Genomic DNA, 25,280 nt, shown 5'->3' on the forward strand with positions numbered 1-25,280 from the left:
AATCTTTATGGCACTTAAGGCACGCGGCAGGCTTCTATACATGGATTAATATTATCGCTTGTCTTCTAACCGTAGACGGTTTATTAACAAAAACAAACTTTAAAAAACGCATCAATAATTTGGTTTATATACATTTTTTTTACGTTTTTACGAGTCTGACAAAGATTTGGGGGGGGGGGGGTGTGTTAAGGGGGTTTAAACCCCCTAAACACCCCTGAATACAGCCTCGATGAGCATACAAAAATGAATAAACTTGATAGCCATCTACTTTCTTTTTCTTTCTTTTCAGGGCTTTTGAAGAAAGCAACCAACTATTTAGGATCCTGTTGTACATGCTCTTCAAAAAGGGCAAGGAAAATTGTAGAAACAAAGCTCCCAGTTACTGAATGGCTACCGAGATATGACTGGCTAAGAGATTTGAAATGGGATATTATTTCTGGTATTACAGTGGCTGTGATGCACATACCACAAGGTAAGAACTGCTACTACTACTACTAACTCATTGTAGCACAAAACCGCCTAGTACGATGAGATGGTTAGGGCACAATTTGCGGATGAAGGATGACAAATTGCCGAAGATTGTCCTTTTTCGGCTAACCGCCTAGGGCTAAACGGAAAGGAGGTCGTCCGCGGTTGGGGTGGGAAGATGTCATAAAGATTTAAAGGCAATAAGAACTTCCTGGGAAGGTGTAAATAGGGAAGCTTTGGATAGATTGGGATGGAGGAGGAGCGTGCGTAGCTGTGTTGGCCTCAGGCGACTTGGTGCTGCGGGAGTTGTTGTTAGTTTAGTCTACACCATTGGACTTAAAAATCGTCACAGAAGTGAGAAAAGGTCAGTTACGGCATTTAGGCGTGACAGCGACGATTTCATGTGTATAGCATTATACAGTTATAGTCTATAGAGTCTATAGTTATAGAATGTAGATATTGTAGAGTTACAGTTATAGTATTTTAGAGTATTATAGTATGTCTGTAGATATCTATGTCTATAGCATTCTAAGGTCTTCAACTTTAGCGCTTTCTCCATACTTAAGTATGTAAAGAAAATTCCATAATACCTTCTACATCTATTCCACCGTATGATTGGTGCAATAATCTTTAGTTTTTTCCGTTATTTTATGGACTGTTTAGTCTCTAAAAGATCCGATTTTCCATATGCAAAATAATCCTGGTCGACAGCTGCTGTATCCGGGTTGCAGCGGTAGCTAGCAAACTAGTAATCTTATTAAAGAGAGAAGTGAAGTCCTTAGCAGGGGCCAACACTGGGGAGGGCAATTTTGCACTTTCTCCTTCTCCTAGAATTTGCCCTCCCTATATTTTGAAAAATACCTTTTTTTGGATTTCAGTTGAAAAAAAGCCCTTTTTGATATTTTTGCCCCCGTCTTTCCTTCTTTTTCTTGAATTAACGCCACTGACCTTGAATAGCCGAAATAAAAGAAGTTTCGAGAGCGAACGTTTCGTGAGAAATATTTCACTCGTTATTTAGAACTTCGTTTGTAACGACGTCGAAACTAGTATTTTTCATTCAGGTTCAACTGAAGAGCAATTTGTAATCATGAGAATATTTCAGAATTTTGTAAAAAGAAACTAAAATCCCTAAATATATAATCCAATTGAGGTAAAAAGTAGGTCATTGAAATCTTCATTTCCGACAACACCTAACTGAAGGTTGAAGCCCCCCCCCCTGAACAAGAAAATCGCATTTTGCGTAGATAGCACTAATGTTCCTCAATTTGTTCGTACTTCATATGAAGGACGAGCATAAATAATAGTAATTAACTGATAAAAAGATTCAGAAAAAAGCAAAAACTTAATCTCTAAATAATATTGTAAATAGAATGGATCGCATGTACGTATTGTATCTGATTTATTAGTCAATAGATTGTTTTATTGCTAAGTAATGCTATGGTAAATATACTAATTTTAAACACGTGAATGTAGCGCAAGTAACTAGATTTATTGAGATGACAACAATGTAAACAATGTTAACGTTGTTTTTGTTTGTGTTTTTCCTCTTTACTCTTGCCAAACAAATTATTTCACTGGATAGATGATGAAGTTCGTATAATGTTTGCCAAAAGGGAAATATTTTTTGGTGAAATACGTATAAACGTAAACAAGAGCCTTGGGAGGCAGACGTGTGGCTAGTATTTTCAGTGCCCGGGAATAATGTCGATTTTGCCCCCTGCCATTGGTACTATAACATCATGAATAAACAAAAGACTTTTAGAAAAAGGCTGAATTGTGTGCCTCATCAGAAGCTGTGCACCGGGACAACCGTCCCCCTTGCCCTCTCTTACCTACGAAATTATTGGGAAAAGGGGGTGTAAAATTGTCTCTGGGGTGGACACATTCAGAATATGTATTTTTAGGCCTGAATCAGTATTTTTCTATGGGGTCACATATCAGAAAAAATTTTATTGAGGGAGGGGGGATTCTCTCCTCTTGTCTTTATATAATAAAAAGAAACTTGTTTTGCGGTTGTCCACTGGCGAAAAGCATTTTTTCTTTTTCAGAAGGATAGTATAAGTTCTGAACCCATGGTCGCCAGTTTTTTTGGGATTTTACCAGCCCTAATGGCTAGCCAAAATTCTACTGATTTTGCTGTTTTTGTTCAGCTTATTTTGACCTATTTTTGTCCATTGAGCTAATTTGTATAAATTTTATTAGCAATTTTTAATAGCCCAATTGGCGGAGACGAATCCATCCTGGCAGCATCACTGGGCATTTGTGGCTTACGTATTGTATTTTCTTGCCCTCCATTATTTGTGTTATAACATCTTAAGGTATTCTCGATTTTTAACCAGCAATCGGCCAGATAGCTGTATTCATTTTTTGGGCATATTTCCCTGGTTTGATCTTGGGTATTGGGTTACAAATTTTTAAATAATTACAAAAATAGTTCAAACAAAAAAAAAATCCAGCATTAAATATTTTTGAATTGAAGGAATGATCTTTCATGGTATTAAATTAAAATGTTTTTTTTTAACTTAAAGTAAGGAGCAACATTAAAACTCAAAATGAACAGAAATTATTACGTGTATGAAAGGGTTCGTCCTATCGTCAATACCTCGCTTTTTACGCTAAAATTCAAAATGTGTTCCAATTCTTTAAGAATGGTCCCTTAATTACAAAGGCCGTTTAATTAGAATAAATAGCTCTTTTGAAAGTACTAAAAAAATAGCATAAAGAGCGAGGTATTGACGATGGGACGAACCCCCTTATATACGTAATAGTTTCTGTTCGTTTTAAGTTTTAATGTTGCTCCTCAGTTTTAGTTGAAAACTTGTTTTTTTTTGTTTAATTTCTAATCGTTTTTTTAAATAATGCAGGGAAATCCGGCGCCCATTTCATGGAAAATTCTTTTCCTCCGTGAAAAATAACCTCCATGGAAAGATCCTCTCACGTAACCTCCCCCCCCTAAATTATATATATGAAGCCGGCTCTAATTAAAAGTTCACATGGAGATAAAAATTCTTTTAATAGACAGTGATAAATTTCACTAAAGAATACTAGATATTTTGATCAAAAACTCTCGATAAGTAAAAAAAAAAATGATTAACCAGCTCTAGGAATGAAAAAAAATGCTAAAGAGAGTCTTAATCAGAAATACAACTCAAAGTTCTCACACAAAAAGTTTCAGTAAGACCATTTATTTGAGATGTTTGTTTATTAATTTAATTAATATAATTAATTTAATATTAGTGTGATTTTTTAATTCCTTTTATAGGTCTTGGTTATGCGATGTTAGCGAATTGTCCACCTATTTTGGGGATTTACATGGCATTTTTCCCTGTGCTTATTTACTTCTTCTTTGGAACTTCAAGGCACATATCTCTCGGTACTACCATTTTCTATTTTATCAGAACTTTCTTATTTCGTTTTCCTATATATATATATATATATATATATATATATATATATATATATATATATATGTCTGTGTGTATATATATATATATATATATATATATATATATATATATATATATATATATATATATATATATATATATATATATATATATATATATATATATATATATATATATATATATATATATATATATATATATATATATATATATATATATATATATATACATATATATATATATATGTAATTATATTGATTTTAAAAATAGATGTAAAATCTTAAGCCAAAAATTGATATCAAGAGGTTTTTCTGCAAATAAATTAACTTGGCAATTTAAAAAATTTAGTTTTCAATATAACGAACTTTTAAATAAATATCAAAAGAATTATCTAGAAATACTTAAAGAAATTTTCAACTAATTTCGGAGGTTCGAGAAATGTTGTCGCAGCGACATTTATTTTGAATTGTGTTTCTAATTGAGCGGATTTTCTTAAAAATTAGCCACATGGTAAAGATGAATTCTATAATTGTTTAGTTCATTCAGGTTTTTTGCAATGTGTTAATATTTGTGATTTGGTAAAATTTATAATATTTAGTTTACCTATTGTTGCTAAAGGGAGGCATATATTAACAGGATAAGCTCGTTTTGGTTTTACTTGGTTGTTTTACATTTGCTGTTTTTTTTTCTTTCATAGGCATATATTTTGGGGGTGATACCTGACGCGGGGATGCCATGGATATTCTGTGGTAGCCACAACACTGTGCTGGGTAGAGAATTTAGAGTGGCGAAACCCTATATAGGCCAGTGTATTCTCCTGATGAGCCCTTATGTTGGGTTGTTGCCTCTGAATTATTTGTCTATATTATTTTTTCTATTGTTTGGTAAATGACGACTTATACTTATTGACGACATGACTGCCTGTCCATGGATTATTCTTTATGGTTGATTGTGTGTGGCTATGCTGTTTGACCTATGTGATTGTATGGATTAGTAGGGTTAAGGTCTCATTCAAGTGCTGGTCTATATTAATCACTAATTTAGGAAAACAGTCTTCCTTTTCTCCTTCTGTCTCTCTTTTTTTTGTGTGTCTGTGCTGTTGCATTGGTGATTTCTCTTTTCATGATATACATATACTGATTTAATAACTTCAGATATAACAGGGAAAGTACATTTGAGTGTTGTTAAAGTAATTTGATCGCTACCAGATGAATTGCTACGCAACCCCTAAATAATTTTTTTAATTTCATCAACTTTTACATGTCTAAGGTGAAGAGATACATCAATCGGCTCCCTCAGTAAGAACTCGAACGTCAGATCGCCACTATCAGGTACAACTGACATAGCTAGATTCAGACCAATATTCGAAAAATAACTCTGAAATTCATTACATATATCATTTTCTAACTTCAAAGTCCCTCCCTTTGCACTGATTCATTCATCAGGTAAACAATCTATTTTTAATGGAATAACTTCTTTTATTAGTCCCAAGATTTTCTTAGGGCATCCTTCGACCTCCTTAAAAATTTTCTCAAAATATTTCTTATTTTCATTTCTTAAAATTGTATTCAACCTATTTCTATAAATTTTAATGGCTTATTTCCTTGCGTCGGGTTAATTATTGTAGCTCTAAACAATTTATCTCTTACTTTTGTTTGCTTCAAAATCACAGGACTATCCAATGTTTTTTACTTGACTGTTTTCTATTGAAGTGCTTCAATGTGGCTACTTAACTCATCAGATTCTGCAGCTTTTCATAAAATAAAACAAACCTCGTATTTGTGACCTGAACTTTGCTCATACCAGTCTACCTTTTCTGTATCATTTTTAAGTTTTATCATGGCATTTTGGATGTTTGTCAGTACAGCTAGAGCAAAAGAATGAAAGAAGTCAAAAAGGAAGGCTCTTGGCTCCACTAAAGAAATAACCAAAGGAAAAGGATATTCATGTGCAGGATGAATTTTAAAAGAAATAGAAACTATATGAATGGTAGAAAACATTAGAGCTCTGAGAGAGTGGGACGGAGGAAGAGTGTGCGCTTTGTTGGCCAAAGGTTATGCTATGAGTTGTGCTGTGAGTTGATAGTGGTAGTAGTTTTTGAAATTCGAGCATGTGTCCTAAGGATATGCTCAAGCCAATTTCTTCCATAAGCGCTATTTTAATTCTCCATTTACTGACCTTATCAGTTTCTTTTTTAATTAATCTTTCTTTTTTTACGCGTTTTCAAATTTTAGGTAGTCTCTCCGTTGTGACGCTCATGTGTGGCCGCGTCGTTAGCATGTACGCTCCGGAGGCTGTAATCTCAACACCTAGTCTAAATAGTACCACCATTGAAACTATTGAAAATGCCACCGAGATACCATTTATAGGTGGTACCGACCAACCGGAGACTATGACCACATTTCAGGACATTGTTTTTCTACCAGACAATGTGACGTCTCTCCCTCAGTACACACCTACAGAAGTGGCTATGGCAATTACTTTTCTGGTCGGAGTATGGCAGTTGGTAATGCATTTACTGCAGCTGGGTATTCTGGGGGTGCTTCTATCAGATTCGCTTGTATCCGGTTTCACAACTGCCGCAGCTGTTCATGTGTTTACTTCACAAATAAAATATCTGTTTGGAATTCGTATTGGAAAGTTTAGTGGAAGATTTTCAATCATATCTGTAAGTATCTTACAGAATCTTTAATTGTTTTCATGGGTTCGGTTTTTTTGGAGGGTGGGGGGTTTCTAGGGTGGAGTGTTTCTTACTTCTTTCAATCTTAACTTTCTTATCTATTTTTTCGTTTTTATTTCTTTATATATATGTATATATATATATATATATATATATATATATATATATATATATATATATATATATCTGTTAATTTTTTAATTAGCCTTTTTGCTGTTGTTTCTTCTTCTTTTTTTCTAGTAGTAATGTTGTTGAAACAGAATAAATGTTTCTTTCAATTAAATGAAAATTGTAAGGGCACCTTTTTAGGATTTAAACACCAACAAAAATCAAAGTCAGAGGCGTTGTCAAGGGCAACAGAAGAATAATCCTGCGATTGCTTCGAAGGCTAGGAAAGGCGGATATAGAAGTGTATTACCACTCAGGGGGGTTACTTTAAAGGGTGTCAGCGCATATACTTGGCTTACTTCAGTGCTGCCAATAATGCACAACCGTGGAGAAAAGCTGTTTTAAATTTACTCGTCTGATGTAAAAAAAAAAAAAAAAAAAAAAAAAAAAAAAAAAAAAAAAAAAAAAAAAAAAAAGAGGTGAACAAAGCTACTCCTCTACAAACTGAAACTCTAGATAATTTTTCAAAAATGGCTTAGACACTCGTTCGTCACAATGATCACAGATTTTAGCTGGAATTGAGTTTCAGATTTATGACCAAATATGACGAGCAGTGAGACACTCTCTTGACGTCCTAATTTCCCACGAAAAACCTGATCTAGGAGCTGTTGGGTAGTTATGATAATGAGAACTAGCTGGGAATATCCCAGACAGAGATTTTGGTGGAGGAGGGGCGTGTACAGCTATATTGGCCTCAGGTGGCTAGATGATTCCTTTGAGGAGCTTTAGAAACAGATTAAAAGGTAAAATCTCAGAGCCATTTCTAGGTTTGATGGTGCCAGGAGAAAATTAGTTATAGCCCCTCCCCCTACTGACTCCAATATATAGCCTCGAATATAGCCGTATCAAACAACATTTAGACGGTCTAATTGTAGCCGTATCAAAGTGAAAAATTTATTCAAAGTGGACAAGCCCCAGTTGCGCTCCCCCTCATCTGGTGGGATGCCAGGAGAAGCTGACCCGATCGCCCCCCCCCCTTTGAAAGGCTCTGTAAAAGCTCAGACAGTCATGTAATAAAGAAAATATGAATGAATGAAGAAATCATGATTGGCGAAAAAAAAATTAATAAGAAAGACGTGATAGCATACCTGTATACTTTGGGGGGAGGGATTTAATTATTTTGATGTATTTTGTGTTTTTTCTTTACTAAATTTTGTCGTATATCAATGTGCGTCATGTCTTGGACAATTAGCTCAAACATGTACGTATTTTTAACACTTTCAGACATGTGATGGGTTTTTGATTGCTCTTCTTGATTCTTTTTTTAGACCTGGATTGCCATATTCAGCAATATTAAGCACACAAATATATCAACATTGGTGGTGTCAGTTATAACAATTGGCATTCTAGTAGTCAACAATGAGATATTGAAGCCAATCTATTCTAAGAAACTCAAAGTGCCAGTCCCAATTGAGATGATTGCCTTACTCTGTGGAACCTTGGCATCAAGATGGTTCTCCCTAAATGATGAATTTGGAATAAGGGTGGTTGGGTATATACCAAAAGGGTAAGGTTTACTTTTATCAGAATGTTATTGTCATGACCTATTATATATATATATATATATATTATATATATATATATATACTACTACTACTACTAATAACTCACTGCAGCACCAAGCCGCCTGAGGCCAACACAGCTACGCACGCTCCTCCTCCAACCTAATCTATTTAAAGCCTCCCTCTTTACACCCTCCCAGGAAGTTCCCATTTCCTTTAAATCCTTATTTATGACATCCTCCCAACCCAGACAAGGACGACCTGCTTTCCGTGTAGCCCCAGACGGTTGGCCAAAAAGGACAATCTTCGGTAATCTGTCATCCTTCATCCGTAGAACGTGGCCTAGCCATCTCAACCTTTCTTTCATTATAGCCCTAGAAAGCGGGATTGAACCACACTTTTCGTGCAACCTACTGTTTGAAATACGGTCAGTCAGCCGGGTACCCAGAACAATCCGTAGGCAATTTCTCTGGAAAACATCTAGTAAATTTTCATCTGCTTTTCGGAGTGTCCATGCTTCAGAGCCATATTTGACCACAGTCATCACTGTAGCTTCCAATATTCTAATCTTGGTTTGTAGGCTTATCTTATCTTCAAATAGTTTCCTGATCCACTTTAAATCTATTAGGCGAATAACTTGGGCCAAAGGGACGAATTTGTGAATTTTTAGAGGCATATACTTGATTAAAGAACCAAGAACTTTTGGACTGTTAACTGGCGCTAGCGGGCTTCTTATCTGTTCTTACCTTCTTAACTGTTACCTTCTTAGGCTTCTTACCTTCTTAACTGTTAACGACCGAGGCGCTAGCATGCTTCATCTAGCATAAGGAGTGATTTTTAAAACAGAATTGTTAAGAACGTTCACCATCAGAATTGATAAATACTTATTTCCACCTGTTTCTAGGGCTATCCTGTTCCTAGGGCTAAATCCCATTTTCTAGGACTGTAATAAGAGGAAAACGGAGATAAAGAGGGCGCATTCTGTGGATAAAGGATGGCAGATTGTCAAATATTGTCCTTTTTGGCCAACCGTCTAGGGCTAAAAGAAAAGCAGGTCGTCCCCGGTTGGGGTGGGAGGATGTCGTAAGAAAGATTTCAAGGGAACGGAAACTTCCTGGGAGGGTGTAAAGAAGGAGGCTTTGAATAGATCGGTTTGGAGGGGGAGCGTGTGTAGCAGTGTTGGCCTAAGGTGGCTTGATTCTGCAGTGAGTTGTTAGTAGTAATAGTAGTAGTATACCCACCTGTACTTGGATATTTTTTGAGATTCAGTTGTCTTGCGAATCAATAATAATTAGTATTTTGTTAATACTTAGACAATTATATTTATGATTAAGTATTAAATAGATTGGGTTAGGTTTCATCTTTTTGGGCATAGTAATACTACGTTGGCTTTTACATATGCTGCATTTTAAAAGTAAAAACAATGATTGTGTGTTTGAAAATAGAAAATAAGTTCATTTTAAGCAAAATGAATTTTGCTTAATTCATTTTGCTTTTAAGTATCTTTAAGTACCTTTTAAGTAACCCTTAAAGTACCAACAATTTTTTTAAATGATTAAACCTTTACAAGTATTTCAGTAGTAGTGGTCTACGAACTGACACTACTGAAAAGCAAGATAGAATAAATGAAACTACCAAATACCACAATCAAGGGTAACAATCAAATATAAACATCAAACCAGTCTTCTATTAGAATACAAAAACCTATTGAAACATTTCTTTAATACTATTAAAGTACAATAGACATCTCGGCCTGGGCCGATCTTAAAAAAACCTCACCCTGGACCCCCCCCCCCCAAAAAAAAAAAAATATCTCGCCCTGAGGCCCTGGACTAAAAAAAAAACATTAAGAAAAAATCTCGCCCTGGACACAACAAAAATCTCGCTCATGACCCATCTTAGTTCTATTTATACCCCAAAATCGCGATATTCTGCAGTTTTCTTTTGGTTGTTTCAGGATTATAAAGTTTTGACGGCAGTACCCTCAGATCTTGTCAAAGTTCTTCGTTCGTTATGTCAAACATAAATAGTCTGATGCTGCCCAAAAATAATTGGACCTTCAAAGGAAAGCTACACTTTCTTGTGCTGTTGGTGTTATGTGTTTTCAGCTAATATTTTGCTAATTTTTCATCCATATTTCTTGTTTATTGTGTGCCCGTTACTACCAAAACCTGCCCTTGTTTATTTGGTGCCCGCTACTGCCAACTGCTTTCTTAAGCTGTTGGTATCAGGTATTTTCAGCTAATATTTTGCCGATTTTTCTCCCACATTTCCTTTTTTTATTTGGTGCCTGCTACTACCAAAAACTGTCCTTTTTTATTTGGCGGCCACTACTGCCAGCTACTTTCTTAAGCTGTTGGTGTCAAGTGTTTTCAGCTATTATTTTGCTGATTTTTCACTCGTATTTTTTTTTTTTTTTTTTTGCCCGCTACTACCAAAAACTGCCCTTTTTTATTTGGTGCCGGCTACTGCCAGCTACTTTCTTAAGCTGTTGGTTTCAGTTGTTTTCAGCTAATATTTTGCTGATTTTTCACCCATATTTCTTTTTTTTACTTGGTGCCTGCTACTACCAAAAACTATCTTTTTTTGTTTGGTGCCCGCTACTGCCAGCTACTTAAGCTGTTGGTGTCAGTTGTTTTCAGCTAATATTTTGCTGATTTTTCAACCATATTTCTTTTTTTTGGTTCCCGCTACTACCAAAAACTACATAACTGCAAATGGAGGTCTTTTTCACTAATATTTAATATCATTTTCATATTATTAACATTACCAATTATTTTCACATATTTTGTTTTCTATCAGCTCTGACAATTCTTATCCTTATTTTGACCTTTTTTTTGCTTCTTAACAAAAGCTTTCTAATTAAAGGAATCGAAATAGGATTAAAATTTTAAAATCTGCGCATATCTAACTTGTGATTTTTTAAGATTAAAATGTCGAGTGTAATAAAAATGAAAATGAGTTATGATGTTTTTCATTAGTTTAACAAATTTATCTGTTTGCATGCAATAGAACAAAATTCGATCATAATAAGGATTAAAATTTTCGAAAATTAGTCCTTGTATAAATCATGATAATTGGAGATCAAAATAAATTTGCCCATTCAATAGGGTGTCTGCCTCCGCATAGCGTGGTCCTGTCCACTAAAGATGAGTAAGCTTTCGTTTTATTGGATCTTTATTTTTATCATGATAGAGTTTCAGAGCGGAGATTTGGCGTTAGCACAGAAGCACAGAAAATAGAATTACGTAACTCTTGTGTTTTTCTTCGTTAGTTATTAATAAATTCATCTTTTATGTTCCATTTTAGTTTTTCTTTGAGTGTTGTTGTTTTCTTTTCAATTTTTTTTCTGTTTTAGAATTCAAACAAACTCAGCAGGAATCACAAAGAACACTAAATTCCACCTAAAACGAGTTGATATAAGATGGGTTTACTGACCCTCAAAGTTCCAAAAAGCTAAAATGTCAATTGAGAATTACAAAAGAAATATTACAGGAATTACAGAATTACAAAGAAATACAAAAGAAATATTAAGAATTACAAAAGAAATATGGAAATGCGTCATCTGCACTTTACTGAAAATAAAATTTGTTTTTCTTTTTCATTAAACATTAATTATTTGTAACAACGAATTTAAATAAATATTACGACCTTTTTTACAATTAGTTTAGTTTTTTTATAGAATTTGTCTCCCTCTCTTTTTTTCTTCTAAATCCATTCCTTTCAAATGTGTAGAAAGCCAATTAGCGAAACAAAACTGGCAAATTTAACATATCTTTTTAGAAATCTGTTTCTAAATTTATTTTTGCCCCCACCCCGTGCCACCCCCTTTGAAATTCTTGGGTACGTTTCTATATGGAATAAAGGACTCTTTTGTAGAATATAAGGCATGTCTTCTTTCGCCTTAATCGCACGTGTCCATTTTGACTTTATAAATGTTCTGACGTATTTTCAACACATAGGGGGAGGGGGGGATAATTTTGCTGTTTTTTTTTCTCAAAAAATAACAAAAAAGGGTATTTCCAAATAAACATTCCAGAAAATATATTGTCCAAAATTTAGGGGGAAGCAATTGCCGATTACCTCCGCAGATGACGCACATGGGTCGGACTCGTTTTTTTTTTCACAGTTAACGTACAAGTCAAAATTTTTCTTTTAGGATTCCAGAACCTGCTCTACCGCCCGCTAGCTTACTCTCTAGTCTCGTAATGGATACGTTGCCAATTGCAGTAGTAGCCTACGCTGTCAGTTTATCAATGGGGAAAATTTTTGCGCAAAAACATCGCTATATTGTTGACTCAAATCAGGAGCTGTTAGCCCAAGGCTTAGCCAATGTTGGTGGATCTTTTTTTTCAGCTTTGCCAATTTCGGCTAGTTTATCTAGGAGTCTGATTCAGGAATCGGTTGGAGGGAAAACTCAGATAGCCAGTATTGTTTCATGCTTCCTGTTGCTGATGGTTCTGTTGTTCATTGGACCATTCTTCGAGCCGCTGCCCCTCGTATGTTTTTTTTTCTTTTTTCTTTTTTCTTTTTTCTTTTTCTTTTTCAGCTTCTTTTTTTTCTTTTTTAAAGGCTTTACGTACCTTTTTAGAGCAACATTTTTTTTTTGCGAATTATAATGTTGGTTGCTGGCTGATTTTTAAATTTTAAATAACACAGCTCATACCGCGTTTTTTATATATTTTTTCTAAGTTCTATTGCTTATCAATTTGGAAAACTAGATTTTGTAGTCTATTTTCGTTTGAAAATATTAAACTAAAAGTTGCCAATCATGCTAGGACTTCGTGTTTGCTGCTTGGATTGTTCTTTTACTAATAAGACCTTCCGGTCTGTTTCTAATTAGAGTTTGTATTTAATTTTTTTCTACCAATTAAGTTTTCAGTTGTTTTTGCCAAATCTTGATAATTACTCTTTAATATTCTATTTTCTTTCTAAATTAGAAGCAAACTCTTCTAATTATAGCAGACATCGCAAATTTTAATTCTATTAAATATTCTATTTCTTTTTAAACTCTATTCCGATCTATCGCAACAAGTTTTATATTCTACGTCGATTCTCAATTCTTATCCTTTATAATTCGAGCTTTATTTTACTTTAACTTTATTGTGCTTCACTTTATAATTCGTAGTTATAATTTATTAACAAAGATAAAATACAAGTTAATAACACAAAAGGTCCCCAAAGAAACCGAGTTAAAACAGAAATTGTAAAATAAAAGCATATGGAACATACGAAAAAAGAAAAAAAAATACCAAACAAGGTTAATTTTCAGCCCGTAAGTAAAATGAATGGACAAAGCAGATACTTTGGTATCTTATTTTTTATAGGCTATTCAAAAGGTTAATTTTCTGTTTGACAAGAAAGACCGTTTTTTTCACTTTCATTTCATTTTATTCGGCAAAGTTTTTGGATATTTTTACCGACAACTTATTTTATACTATCGACAGTCAAATTAAATAGTAATGTGTTTTTACAAACATTTAGCACAGACTCTTACCTTCAGCAAAATTTATTATTTTTCACGTCATTCATATGACAGATGTAGGAAAAATGTTGAATATGAAAAAAGATTCCAATGGAAAAGACGACGACTGTAAGAGGCGAATCAGTGACCTTTCGATTATGAAGTTTGACGCGCTTTCCAATAAGAAAAACAGAGAATAATAACAAAGAAGACCGAATGATAACAAAGACATTTAAGTGTGACGTCATTCATATTAAAGATGCTGTAAAATTTGAATATGAAAAAAGATTCCAATGGAAAAGTCGACGACTGTAAGAATCGAATCTGTGACCTTCAGATATGAAGTTCGACGCACTATCCAATAAGAAAAAGCAGTGAATAATAACAAAGAAGACAGAATTATAACAAACACATTTGAGTGTGAAGTCATTCATCTGAAAGGTGTTGGAAACATTGCATATGAAGAAAAATTCCAATGGAAAAGTCTACGACTGTAAGAGGCGAATCTGCGACCTTCAAATATGAAGTCCGACGCGCTATCTAATGACAAAAGCAGTGATTAATAACAAAGAAGACAGAATGACAACAAACACATTTGAGTGTGAAGTCATTCATCTGAAAGATGTTGGAAAATTTTGAATATGAAAAAAGATTCCAAGGGAAAAGTCGACGACTCTAAGAGTTGAATCTGTGACCTTCGGATATGAAGTTTGACGTGCTATCCAATGATAAAAAGCAGTGAATAAAGAAGACAAAGAACAAAGAAGACAGAATGATAACAAACAAGTGTGAGTGTGACGTTATTCATATGAAAGATGTTGAAAAATTTGAATATGAAAAAAGATTCGAATGGAAAAAGCATCGAATATGAGTCGAATCCGCAACCTTCAGATATGAAGTTCGACGCACTATCCAATAAGAAAAAGCAGTGAGTAATAAAAAAGAAGACGTAATTATAGCAAACACATTTGAGTGTGACGTCATTCATATTAAAGATGCTGTAAATTTGAATATGAAAAAAGATTCCAATGGAAAAGACGACGACTATAAGAGGCGAATCCGTGGCCTTCGGATATGAATAAAATAAGAGACGGATGAGTTAATTTTAGTTCATGACCAATATCAGGAATTATTAAGGTGCTCCAGAATAAAGGAAATGAAATTTTTTGAACCTCTCTGTAACAGCATGGATCAGAGAGTAATTTGGGATTGCTAAGAGGGTTGAGTGGGGGAGTCGGGGTCTAGTGGGGTTGTGAAAATCGGGGAAAATGTCCTCATTATGGGGATTAGAAATGGCAGATTTAGCAAAACGCAAACAAATTTTTCCCTTCATTCTTCTAATGTGGTAATGCGTGCGGCTCTAAGGAGAAAGGGGTGTGGTATTTTGCTCCTTTTGTAAATAGTCCTGAGTGAAAGCTTTTGAACCGACTCCATTTTGTCGCTAAGTTCGCTTGAAAGTTGCGTATGCCAGACCGGACATGCATATTCCAATAACAACCTGACAAAGGGCAAGTAAACACGGAGGAAATGCATCTTATGGTAATTAAATTTGTTGAACAGTTTAAACATGAATAGTGAAACATTCGCTTGTTTAACAACATTTAAAACATGCATGTTCCATTTATGATTATTAGACGTTGTGACACCAAGGAGTTTAGCATGTTTCATTAGCCTTTCGGGGGGGGGGGGGAAATAGGGTCTGGAAAACGGGAGTCAATTTCAAGAAGTTAATCGTCATTATATTTGGTTTAGTTGAATTTACTTTCGTATTTAGATTCTTCACTTCATCCGTAATATGGGTTAGGATTTCGAGGGGGTCATTTTCAATATTCTCATGAAATGTTTCAAGGATCTACAATTCATTAACATATTTCCATCTTTGTGGCGAATTCATTTTTCAATTTCATTAATCATGTATAGAAATAAGAGTGGTCCCAGTACGGTCCCTTTAAGAATTCCAAAATAAAGTTGGAGAAAAAGTTTTTGTATTTTACAATTTGTGATCTATTTAAAAGGAACGATATAATAATATTTACTAAGAGAGGGTCAAGTTCTAAATTATCCAGTAATAAACGAACCTGGATGCTGTGGTACGCTTTTTGAAAGTCGACTAAGCTTGGGCTTAGCCAAATATTTGGTTTCCCACGATTACTTAGGGTGGTATGTACCAAGTGCACAAGTTATGGGTGGTGGAAGTTTTCCTTACATCACCAGACTGTTGGACGTCAATGCTTGGACCAATTTTAACTTTAAGCCAGTCACACAGGAAACACAAGGTCATAATTTACCATGTTTTGTGACTAGGTTCGAAATGTTTGATAAAGGCTCAGCAATTTTGTCTGAAAAGGCATAAATTAAGGTAATTGGAATGTTCTAAGCTTGATTTTCTAAGCTTTTGGATTTAGATAATATCAGAAATTAGGGGGAAGAAGGTATTGGGAAGAATACTTGGGCATACTTTATTAGTTAGTTTCTATTATTTTCAAATTTCTATGATGCACTAAATCTGACGGTGTGATTTTCATTAAGATTCCTTGACCTTTTCGTTGTTCCCCCTTCAAATATCGGGTAAATTTTCTCCGGCTCGTAGCTTTTCATGGCTAGTACTAAAATTAATGAATCTTGTATATTTGGAGTTGGCATTTTTTAAAAACATTCTCGATGTATCTGTTGATATCGAAATCTGATTTTTAGAGTTTCGGTTACTATTGAACTATTCCGTGACGCACAACGAAAACACGACAACACTGATCTTAATCTGAAAAATTATATAGCTAACGGACGGAGTAGAAACTCGAATCAAGCTATGGGACTATGGAAAGGTTCTTATATATGTTCTCTCAAGGACAAAAACGCAGGGTTGTCACACCGCGTGCAGTATCACTTTTTTTTAGCATTGGAAACGGCTTAGTGGAGGTTAAACCTTCAATTCAGTTTTTAATCTAGTCTCAGCTTAGCTTTTATAAGGCTATGAAGCTAAACCTCTGTCAATTTTTGTTTTGTTTTTTGGTTTTAGATCATCGTTTTTTTATATAGAGTTTTTGACCGAGTTAGATTTTTAATGTTATTTTTTTGTTATTATTATTATTATTATTATGTATAGATTTTTTTTTGTTAGTTTTTGCAATATGTTTCTCTAAAAAGCGAAATACCCGTTTAGGTTTTATTTTAGAAATTTTTTTTATTAGCTTTGTGTTTTTCATAGCTACACAAGAAATAACCCTTTATTTTCAAAACTTTACCAATAATTAATCAAAATATTAACAATTTAATGAAACAAACCAGGATGAAGCAAAGGGAAAAAAGAAATATTACATAAAAATCCTATATTTTTAGGCTGTGCTGGCTTCAATAATTGTCGTTGCATTGAAGGGGATGTTTTTACAATTTTCGGATTTGAAGAGAGCTTTACAAGTATCGTTATATGATGCGTTGGTATGGATAGCCGCTTTTGTTTCAACCGCTTTCATCGATATTGATATCGGCCTAATTATTGGCGTCTTGACTGCCCTTTTTATATTGGTTTTACAGGTGAGTTTTGTCAAATACTGTCAATTTTTTGTCAGTGCCATATATTGGCTTTATCACAGATTGTCATAGGTATCACCAGTTTTTTCATCCTCTTTCATAAATATTGATAATGGCCAAATTATAGGCGTCTTGACCGACCGTTTTACCTTAGTTTTACACGTAGCTTTGGTCAGAAGTTGTCACTAATACTTTTTCTTAATCCCTTCCGTTGATATTTGTATGGGTTATTGGCATCTTAACTGCCCATTTGTTTTAAACGCGAGACTTGTCAAAATCGCTGCCTTTGTCATTATCATTTTTTGTCGTTGCCACTTTTTTTTCAATCCTTTCCATTAACATTTGTAGGAATTATTGGCGTTTTGACTACCCATTTGTTTTAAACGCGGGACTTGTCAAAAATCTTTGCCTTTGTTATTGTCATTTTTTGTCGTAGCCACTTTTTTTCAACCGGTTTCGTCGACAGGCGTATTGTTTGTCTTTTATATTGCTTTAACATATGAGATTATTAAAAATTTAATTTGAGATATTAAAAATCATCATGTTTTGTCAGTGTCTTTTTTGTTGTTGCCTGTTTTGTTTCAATCGGTATCATAGGCGTCTTGCATTGTTATTGATGTCATGACAGTTATTTTTATATTGGTCTTAAAAGTAATGTTTCTGAAAAATCTTTTGTGCGTGGCACAAAAGTGTTTCTTTTCAACCCCTTTCGTAAAAATAAATATTGGTCTAATTGTTGGAGTCTTGACTTCTTTTTTCAAATTAATTTCACTAGCGAGTTTCGTCAAAAATCACCATTTTTCATAGTGATTTTTATTTCTTATTTTTTCACTCAGTAATTTTGTTTCAACCGATTTCGTCGACATTGAATTGGCATCTTGAGTGCTCTTTTTTTTTCTTTTTTTTGTCTCTGCTAATTTAGTTTCAACCGTTTTCCTCGACCGGTTTATAGATTTTGCTGACAAGTATCGTCAAAAATTGTCACTTATTTGTCACTGGCTCTTTTATTTCAATAAATTTTCATTGATATCGATATTGACGTAAGGTTTGGCCTTTCTCAAAAATCGCCATTCTTTTATCATTGCTACTTTCATTCCAACCACTCATCGATGTCGATACTGACCTAACAACTGGAGTTTTGACTTTCCTTTTTATTATGGTTTCACGTCTGCTTTGGCAAAAAAAAAGCAAGAAATATGCGATAACTTTTTTTCTTCATTTTTTTTACAACGATATTAAAAAAAAAGCAAGAAATATGCGATAACCTTTTTTCTTTTTTTTCACAATGAAATATTTAGATAAATCTAACAAATACAACAGCCATCTGAACCTCACACTTTCTAAGTCCGAACATCCTTTAAAAATAATCTGGCAATAACAACCGGCAAAACAGATTAGAAATGAAGAAAAATTACAATGATATAAAATTTTAAATATTAGTCTCTTTTAATATTGAAAATTTTATATGCAATATTTTTCATTGATATAATTTCCTTAAAACTTTTTGTTAAGTCTCCTCTTTTATTAGTTAATATCATTTTTCAAATATTAGATTTTGCCGCCGAAAACCGTAACAATTCCCAGCAAATGCTGACGAATAAGTCTTGTATTAAACTTAATTGGTCAGAAGAGCACCACTCTCCTCCCCCTCTGCCCCCTCCTTCTAGTGAATAAATGTTTGCTAGGATGTCACTTCATTATTACTCTTTTTGCTTTTTTGTTTATTGTTATTTATTATTACTTTTTGATTAAACTAACTAATAAATAACATTGCAACATTTATTTAATTAATTAATTAAAATTGATTTTGACTAAATTTTATTTTAGTAAACTGTATTTTCACTCAGTATTTTGCGAGCCATATCTATTGAATCTTTGTGTCGGATGATTCTTCATCCTAATTTTGATATATCATTCTCTCTCTTTCTCTCTCTCTTCTCTCTAGTTCTCTCTCTTTCTCTGTTAAGTAACTCCTTATACATTTTATTTTTTTGTAGCATTTTCTAATAATTTCTTCTTTATATCAGGCATATAAACCCCATGCTTGTTTACTTGGCAACGTTCCAGGGACTGAACTATATCTAGATATTTCGAAGTACAGTCAAGTAAGTTTGTTTTATCTTTTATTGCTTCCTTTTCTACGATTTTCTTTTCCTTATTCTTTTCTTTGCTTATTCATTGTTTTCTGCTGTTGGTTTGACAGTCCTTCAATAGGATTCCGTCTAGTCCATATGATATTTTTCCCAGCAAACCGCTGGTTATTAGTGGATTGAATTTACTTGAATTTATTTATAACCCGTTATAATACACATGAAAAACGGAGTATAATGTGAATAAAAGAAAAGAGGAAAAATAAAAATAAAATGACTTAAAAAACTACACAAAAACTTTGCAACACTTCACCTTACTTAAAAACACTTAACATACAAAAGCAAAACATTCATTGAATCAAAATAGCGCTCCATAGGTGCCGACCAATTCTACCATTATAAGCTTCTATGCTTTTTCTGATAGAAGCATTCGGGTCTATGATGCCGTATCTTTTAATGACCCAGGAGTTGCTTTCATGACCCAAAATCATGGTGGAAGGACAAGCAGGTATTTGGCATACCGGAAATAGATTCGCCGAAGCTCCTTAGTCTCGGTTATCGTAAACGTAAATTACCCCCCCCCCCCATTTCCACTAAAGAGAGCAGATTTGGTCCAGTTATGTCAGTCACGTATCTTAGACAGGTCTTTATTCTTCCCATCCAGTTTCATCCTAATCTCACCGCTTTAAGTATTTTCAAAGATTTCCGGTACCCCCAACTGCCCCCCCCCCCAATTAAGCTGGATCCGGTTGAGATTTAAAATTCGAGATCTGAGTTACGAGGTCCTTCTAAATATGAAATTTCATTAAGATCCGATAACTCCTTCGTAAGTTGAAAATACGTCATTTTTTCTAATTTTTCAGAATTACCCCCCCCCCCCCCAATAGAGCGGATCCGTTCCAATTATGTAAATCACGTATCTAAGACTTCTGCTTATTTTTCCCACCAAGTTTCATCCCGATCCCTCCACTCTTAAGTGTTTTCCAAGTTTTAAGTTTCCCCCTCCCAACTCCCCTCCCAATGTCACCAGATCTGGTCAGGATTTAAAATAAGAGCTCTGAGACACGATATCCTTCTAAATATCAAATTTCATTGAGATCTGATCACCCGTTCGTAAGTTAAAAATACTTTCCGAATTTTTTTTCTATTTTTTAGAAAATTTTTCTAAACCGAAATTTTTCTATTTTTTCCGAATTAACGGGGCCCCCACTTCCCCCCCCCCCTCAGATGGTCAAATGGGGAAACGACTATTTCTAATTTAATCTGGTCCGGTCCCTGATATGCCTGCCAAATTTCATCGTCCTAGCTTACCTGGAAGTACCTAAAGTAGCAAAATCGGGACCGACAGACAGACCGACAGAATTTGCGATTGCTATATGTCACTTGGTTAATACCAAGTGCCATAAAAACGATTAACAGCTTAAGCAATAAGGGTTTATGCCTATTGAAAACATTATCATCGCCCAAAAAGGATTTACATCGTTAAAAGAATGAGCATTAATACTAATTGAATGCTTAACAAACATCCCAAAGGATTAACTCCGTTAAATGAACATGAATTAATATTTATTGAATACTTGATCAATATGAATCCGAAGGTGCCAATCCTCGAAACGAAGATTTCCATTGATGGTGTTATACGGCCACCCATTCCATAAAAACTTTACAAGCCCCCCCCCCCCCCAAAGCATAACTTACAACAATACCAATCCGAAGGTGTTAATCCTTCAAGCGAAGATTTCCATCAATGGTGTCGGAAGTAGCCAGGATTGTGTCTATTTTCCATGGCGTTTTTTCCTGCAGTAGGGTGATTTCTAGTAGATGGTTTTTGAGAGAAAGGGATTATAAGGATAAGGATTAACATTCATAAAGGATTAACCCCTAAAAGAATAAGGATTTGCACCTATTGAAGACACAGTCGACCCTTATGAAAAATTTACAACCACTAACAAATAAGGATTAATACCAATTTAACGCTTAATTAACACCTGTAAAAAAGCCGCTTTTGTTATCTGCATTGGTAATTGATAATTTGAGAATTAGACCATTCATTTCAACTTAAATGATTACATAGCTTTTTGTTGAAATTTCTATTTTGATTTGGACAAAAAATGTATATTTTTAATGAAATATGTATAATAAGAATATATATAGGGATCACTATATATAATATATATAGGCATCATCTAAACATCATTATTATTTTTGTTTGTTTTTCATTATTGCCCTTTCATAACCTTTTATAACCACTGCCTTTTTTTAGCCTTCTATAACCATTGCACTTCTAGTTTTTTATTAAAAAAAAAAAAAAATTGTGTGATCAGAATCAAAATTATTTACCCTGTCTCATAACGTTTATAGAATTAGTGAATTTGGCAATTGAGCCATTCATTTCAATTTAAATGATACCTTAGTTGTGTTCTTTTTATTTGAATTTTGACCTGGACAATATTTTCCGTATTTTAAACATCATTATCAAGCACTTCTATTTACTTTCCAGCATTATTCTTTCATAACCTTTTATAGCCTTTGGCCTCTAAGCCTTCTCTACTTATCCCACTTTTATTGTCAACTCCGGTATGACGCCCAAAGCCGTATCCAGGGAGGATTAACCGCCCCCCCCCCCAAAAAAAGGTTTGTCTGACTCTTGAAAACGTAATAAAAATGATTATAAACAAATCTTGGTTGTTTTTTACCCCCCCCCCCCCTCGAAAAAAAATACAGGATGGCCCTATTGACTCCCATTGCATTTAATTGCCCGAATTTGAGTTCAAATATTCTTACATATTTGTTTTACCGATAGATACAAATGCGTTATAGACGATGCGTTAAAAGCGTATGCCCACTTGTGCTTGCGTACACGTTAAAGGCGCACCCACTTTCGCCTTTAAGTATACACTTTTGATGAGACAGGTGTTTTACATTAAAGGTGGCGTACATAGCACTGGTGATGCTCTGATTGAAACCTTTAGGAAAGAGCTTTAAAAATTAGTAACGGGAATAGCAGCTTTGTTTCGGTCTCCACAACCATCTGAAACTGTTTCACTGAAAAGGTTATACTGCCAAGTTTTTTTTTTTTTTTTTTTTTTTTCACTGAAGGCTCAACAGATACATCAAACCTTATTGAATAAATTTTTAAGGGACTAGTGGTATATCGGACACTTATAATCTGCCGATAACAAGACCGTATCCATAAGGGGTTTCATGGTTTCAACCTCCCTCCCTTGAAATTTTGTCCATCTCGTAAAAAAATGCATATTAACAACTTTTATATGATTTTTGCAAATATTTTTTTTGTAACCCCCTCCTTCCCCGAAAACAAGCTTCCCACCACAAACAAAACCCTTGATACAGCCGTGGCCGGAAAACGTGAAATATAAAACAGTAAAGCTTGTGTGTCATCTACCTTAATTGTGAATTATTTCTTTTTCTCTTTTATTGAGTCCATCTTTTTTTCTTTTTTTTTTTTTTTTTTGAATGACCAGTTAAGATTGTAAATGTTAGTTTTTGCCTCTTCATAACCATTTTGCTTATGTTGAAACAGTTAAGTAAATATGAAAATATTGCTGTCGTAACATTCATAGGTTTATTCAAGTCCCTCTTGGAGATAGAGGGTGGAGAATCAGATAATTTTGTACTTGAAAATCCCAAAAAAAGTTCATTTCTCTATCATAAATTTTAATTCTTCTGGTCGCTTAGGCGAAGGGGGATCATCGGACTAATTTTAAAGGATGTTTCATTTCCTTCTTTGAATCTTTTCTCCTTTCCTTTCTTTTCTTATTTCCTTTCTCCTTCCTTTCTGGTTTCCCTGTCCTTTCTCCTTCCTTTAACTTTCTCTGTTCCTGTCTTTTTTAATCTTTTCTTCTTTTTGCCTTTCCTTTCCTTCAACCGAAATATTTTTCAGGCTTTTGATGATGCAGAAATGAAAATTTATAACTGGAGTGGAGGTATTCATTTTGCCAATGCTGATTCTTACTCCAAAGAGTTTTATAAACTAGTCAAGGCTACTAAATATTCATCAGTAAGTAGTAATTCATTTAACATACTTTGTTTTGTTTTTCATATATTTATATTCTTTTCTTAGTTGGTCTTTCCTTTATTAATATGTATTGGAACTTATTATTTTTGGTTTTACATGTTTATGTTAATAGGTATAATTAGCCAATAAATTATTATCAATAGTTAATTTACCAATCATTTTTTTTTTATTTATTAACTTCTTGGTGTATTTTTATGTATATTTGTTATTAACTTAATCATACAGCCCCCCCTCCCAATGTTTTGGTCACTCGGTAAAAAAAAATAAGTCGCTAAAATCTGTGTAAAAGAGGCCTGGCAGCTGAAAAATCTAACTATGTGCCATATTGCCTCTGGATAATATTTATCCTTTTTGTAAACACTTTAATTTACTTTTTCTAAAACACTTTTTTCGTCCTAAGGCTGTAAGTTTTTTTTGTGTTCTTTAGCCAAATAAAAGTTAGTATTCATATAATGATAGAAAGTATCCAGAAATATTAGGAGAGTATGGCTAATTTTATTTGCAAAAAAGAATATTTCCATCTATATTTAAGGGACCAAGGACATGTCTAACATAAACGTAGCGGCAAATTTTTTTCAAGCAAACATGAGAAACGCTTATGTACTGCCTAATTAACCTTCGAAAATATTTTTGAATAATATTCGATCCAAGATGGATGAGATATAATATGACTAGAACTTGCATCCGGAAACTTGGCAGAATTTATCACTTTTCGCCACTCACTATTACTTTTCGGAAAAGTTTCACCGGAAAAACGAACGGCACGAAGATGGCGTTTATATTCGAGTTTCGTCTTTTGTTTTAGATCAAACACAGTACCCCGAGAAGGGGTACTGTGTACACAGTCGACCACAGACAGACCAGATTCTTAACCAGAATTTGGCCTTATTCTTGACTTTCTTCAGCAAAGGATCACACTTCCAAATTGGTTTTTGGGTATTCCGCCTGACACGGATCAGCGGGATGGCCACATCTTCAGCTTGCTTTATACATAAGATAATGTCACGATAATAGCGATTCAAATCAGCACGAACATTGTCAATAATAGGGTACGCATTTGTGCAAAGAAGATGGAAAGAGACACGTACGGTGGACAGTAGAGCTCCAAGTGTAGCAAGGTAAAGAGGCATGTCAGAAGTAACCATAATATCAAAATACAGAGGTAAATGATCATAATCTCTCTCATCTTCATCAACATGTACTGCTGAAGTTTGTAATGAATGATAGTAGATACAGTGGTCTAAATTTGAGACAGAACTACTACAGTGGATATATGTAAAACTGAGGTCTTTCGTTAGGACCTTAAATGCTGAGGGTAGACACTGAAAAAGCGCTTTCTTTCGTGTCGAGGAAACGGTGATGTCACAGTTTCAGTCGCCTATAAGCACCCACTTGTATCCCAGACGCTCAATACCAGATATGAGAGTCTTTAATTTATTGCAGGCATTCGCATAGCTGGAGAAGGAAGAAACAGATCTTCTATCATGGGGCAAATAGGCGTTGCACGTCTGCAAGCCGGATTGCAAGATAGTGTTCAGAGGATTAGTACCAGCTAGGATACAAATAGCTAGGCAGAGATCGCTTAATTATACAGGCAAGACCGCCGGAAGGCCTGCCTCGGGTAAGTCGGGCATTCGTGATGAAAACAGCATGTTGAGAACTTCGCCTTAAAAAGTTTACACTGCAACTTGAGAGCAGGTGTTCTTGTAAGAGAACAACATCATGATTAGCTAGTTTCTCATCAAGGCTTAAAACTTTATCCTTTGTTCCATTGATGTTGAAAGAGCAAACTGAGACTTTATACTCATTCATGATTGCAAGCGAGAAGGTCGTGGAACGAAAACTGTAAGCAACATGATCTCCACTACAATTTGCACACTTTGGGGCGTTACTGCAAGGTGAGTCACTGGAGTTCATATGGGGACCAGAGCACC

General features: G+C 34.4%; 1 protein-coding gene across 4 annotated transcripts in view; it reads left to right on the forward strand.

Moving 5' to 3' along the window:
- The window catches only part of LOC136039596 (prestin-like), a 92,124-nt gene that overhangs the window by 49,822 nt on the left and 17,022 nt on the right, over positions 1-25,280 (forward strand). For all 4 annotated transcript variants that reach the window (XM_065723458.1, XM_065723460.1, XM_065723462.1 and 1 more), the window contains exons 3-10: positions 290-472; positions 3,731-3,841; positions 6,110-6,543; positions 7,992-8,230; positions 12,385-12,724; positions 17,026-17,220; positions 19,245-19,322; positions 23,212-23,328. In XM_065723458.1, the coding sequence (XP_065579530.1) occupies positions 290-472; positions 3,731-3,841; positions 6,110-6,543; positions 7,992-8,230; positions 12,385-12,724; positions 17,026-17,220; positions 19,245-19,322; positions 23,212-23,328 (1,697 nt within the window). The remainder of the gene's footprint in view (positions 1-289; positions 473-3,730; positions 3,842-6,109; positions 6,544-7,991; positions 8,231-12,384; positions 12,725-17,025; positions 17,221-19,244; positions 19,323-23,211; positions 23,329-25,280) is intronic.

This window comes from Artemia franciscana, chromosome 19 (genome assembly GCF_032884065.1).
Source record: "Artemia franciscana chromosome 19, ASM3288406v1, whole genome shotgun sequence".
Lineage (NCBI taxonomy): Eukaryota > Metazoa > Arthropoda > Branchiopoda > Anostraca > Artemiidae > Artemia > Artemia franciscana.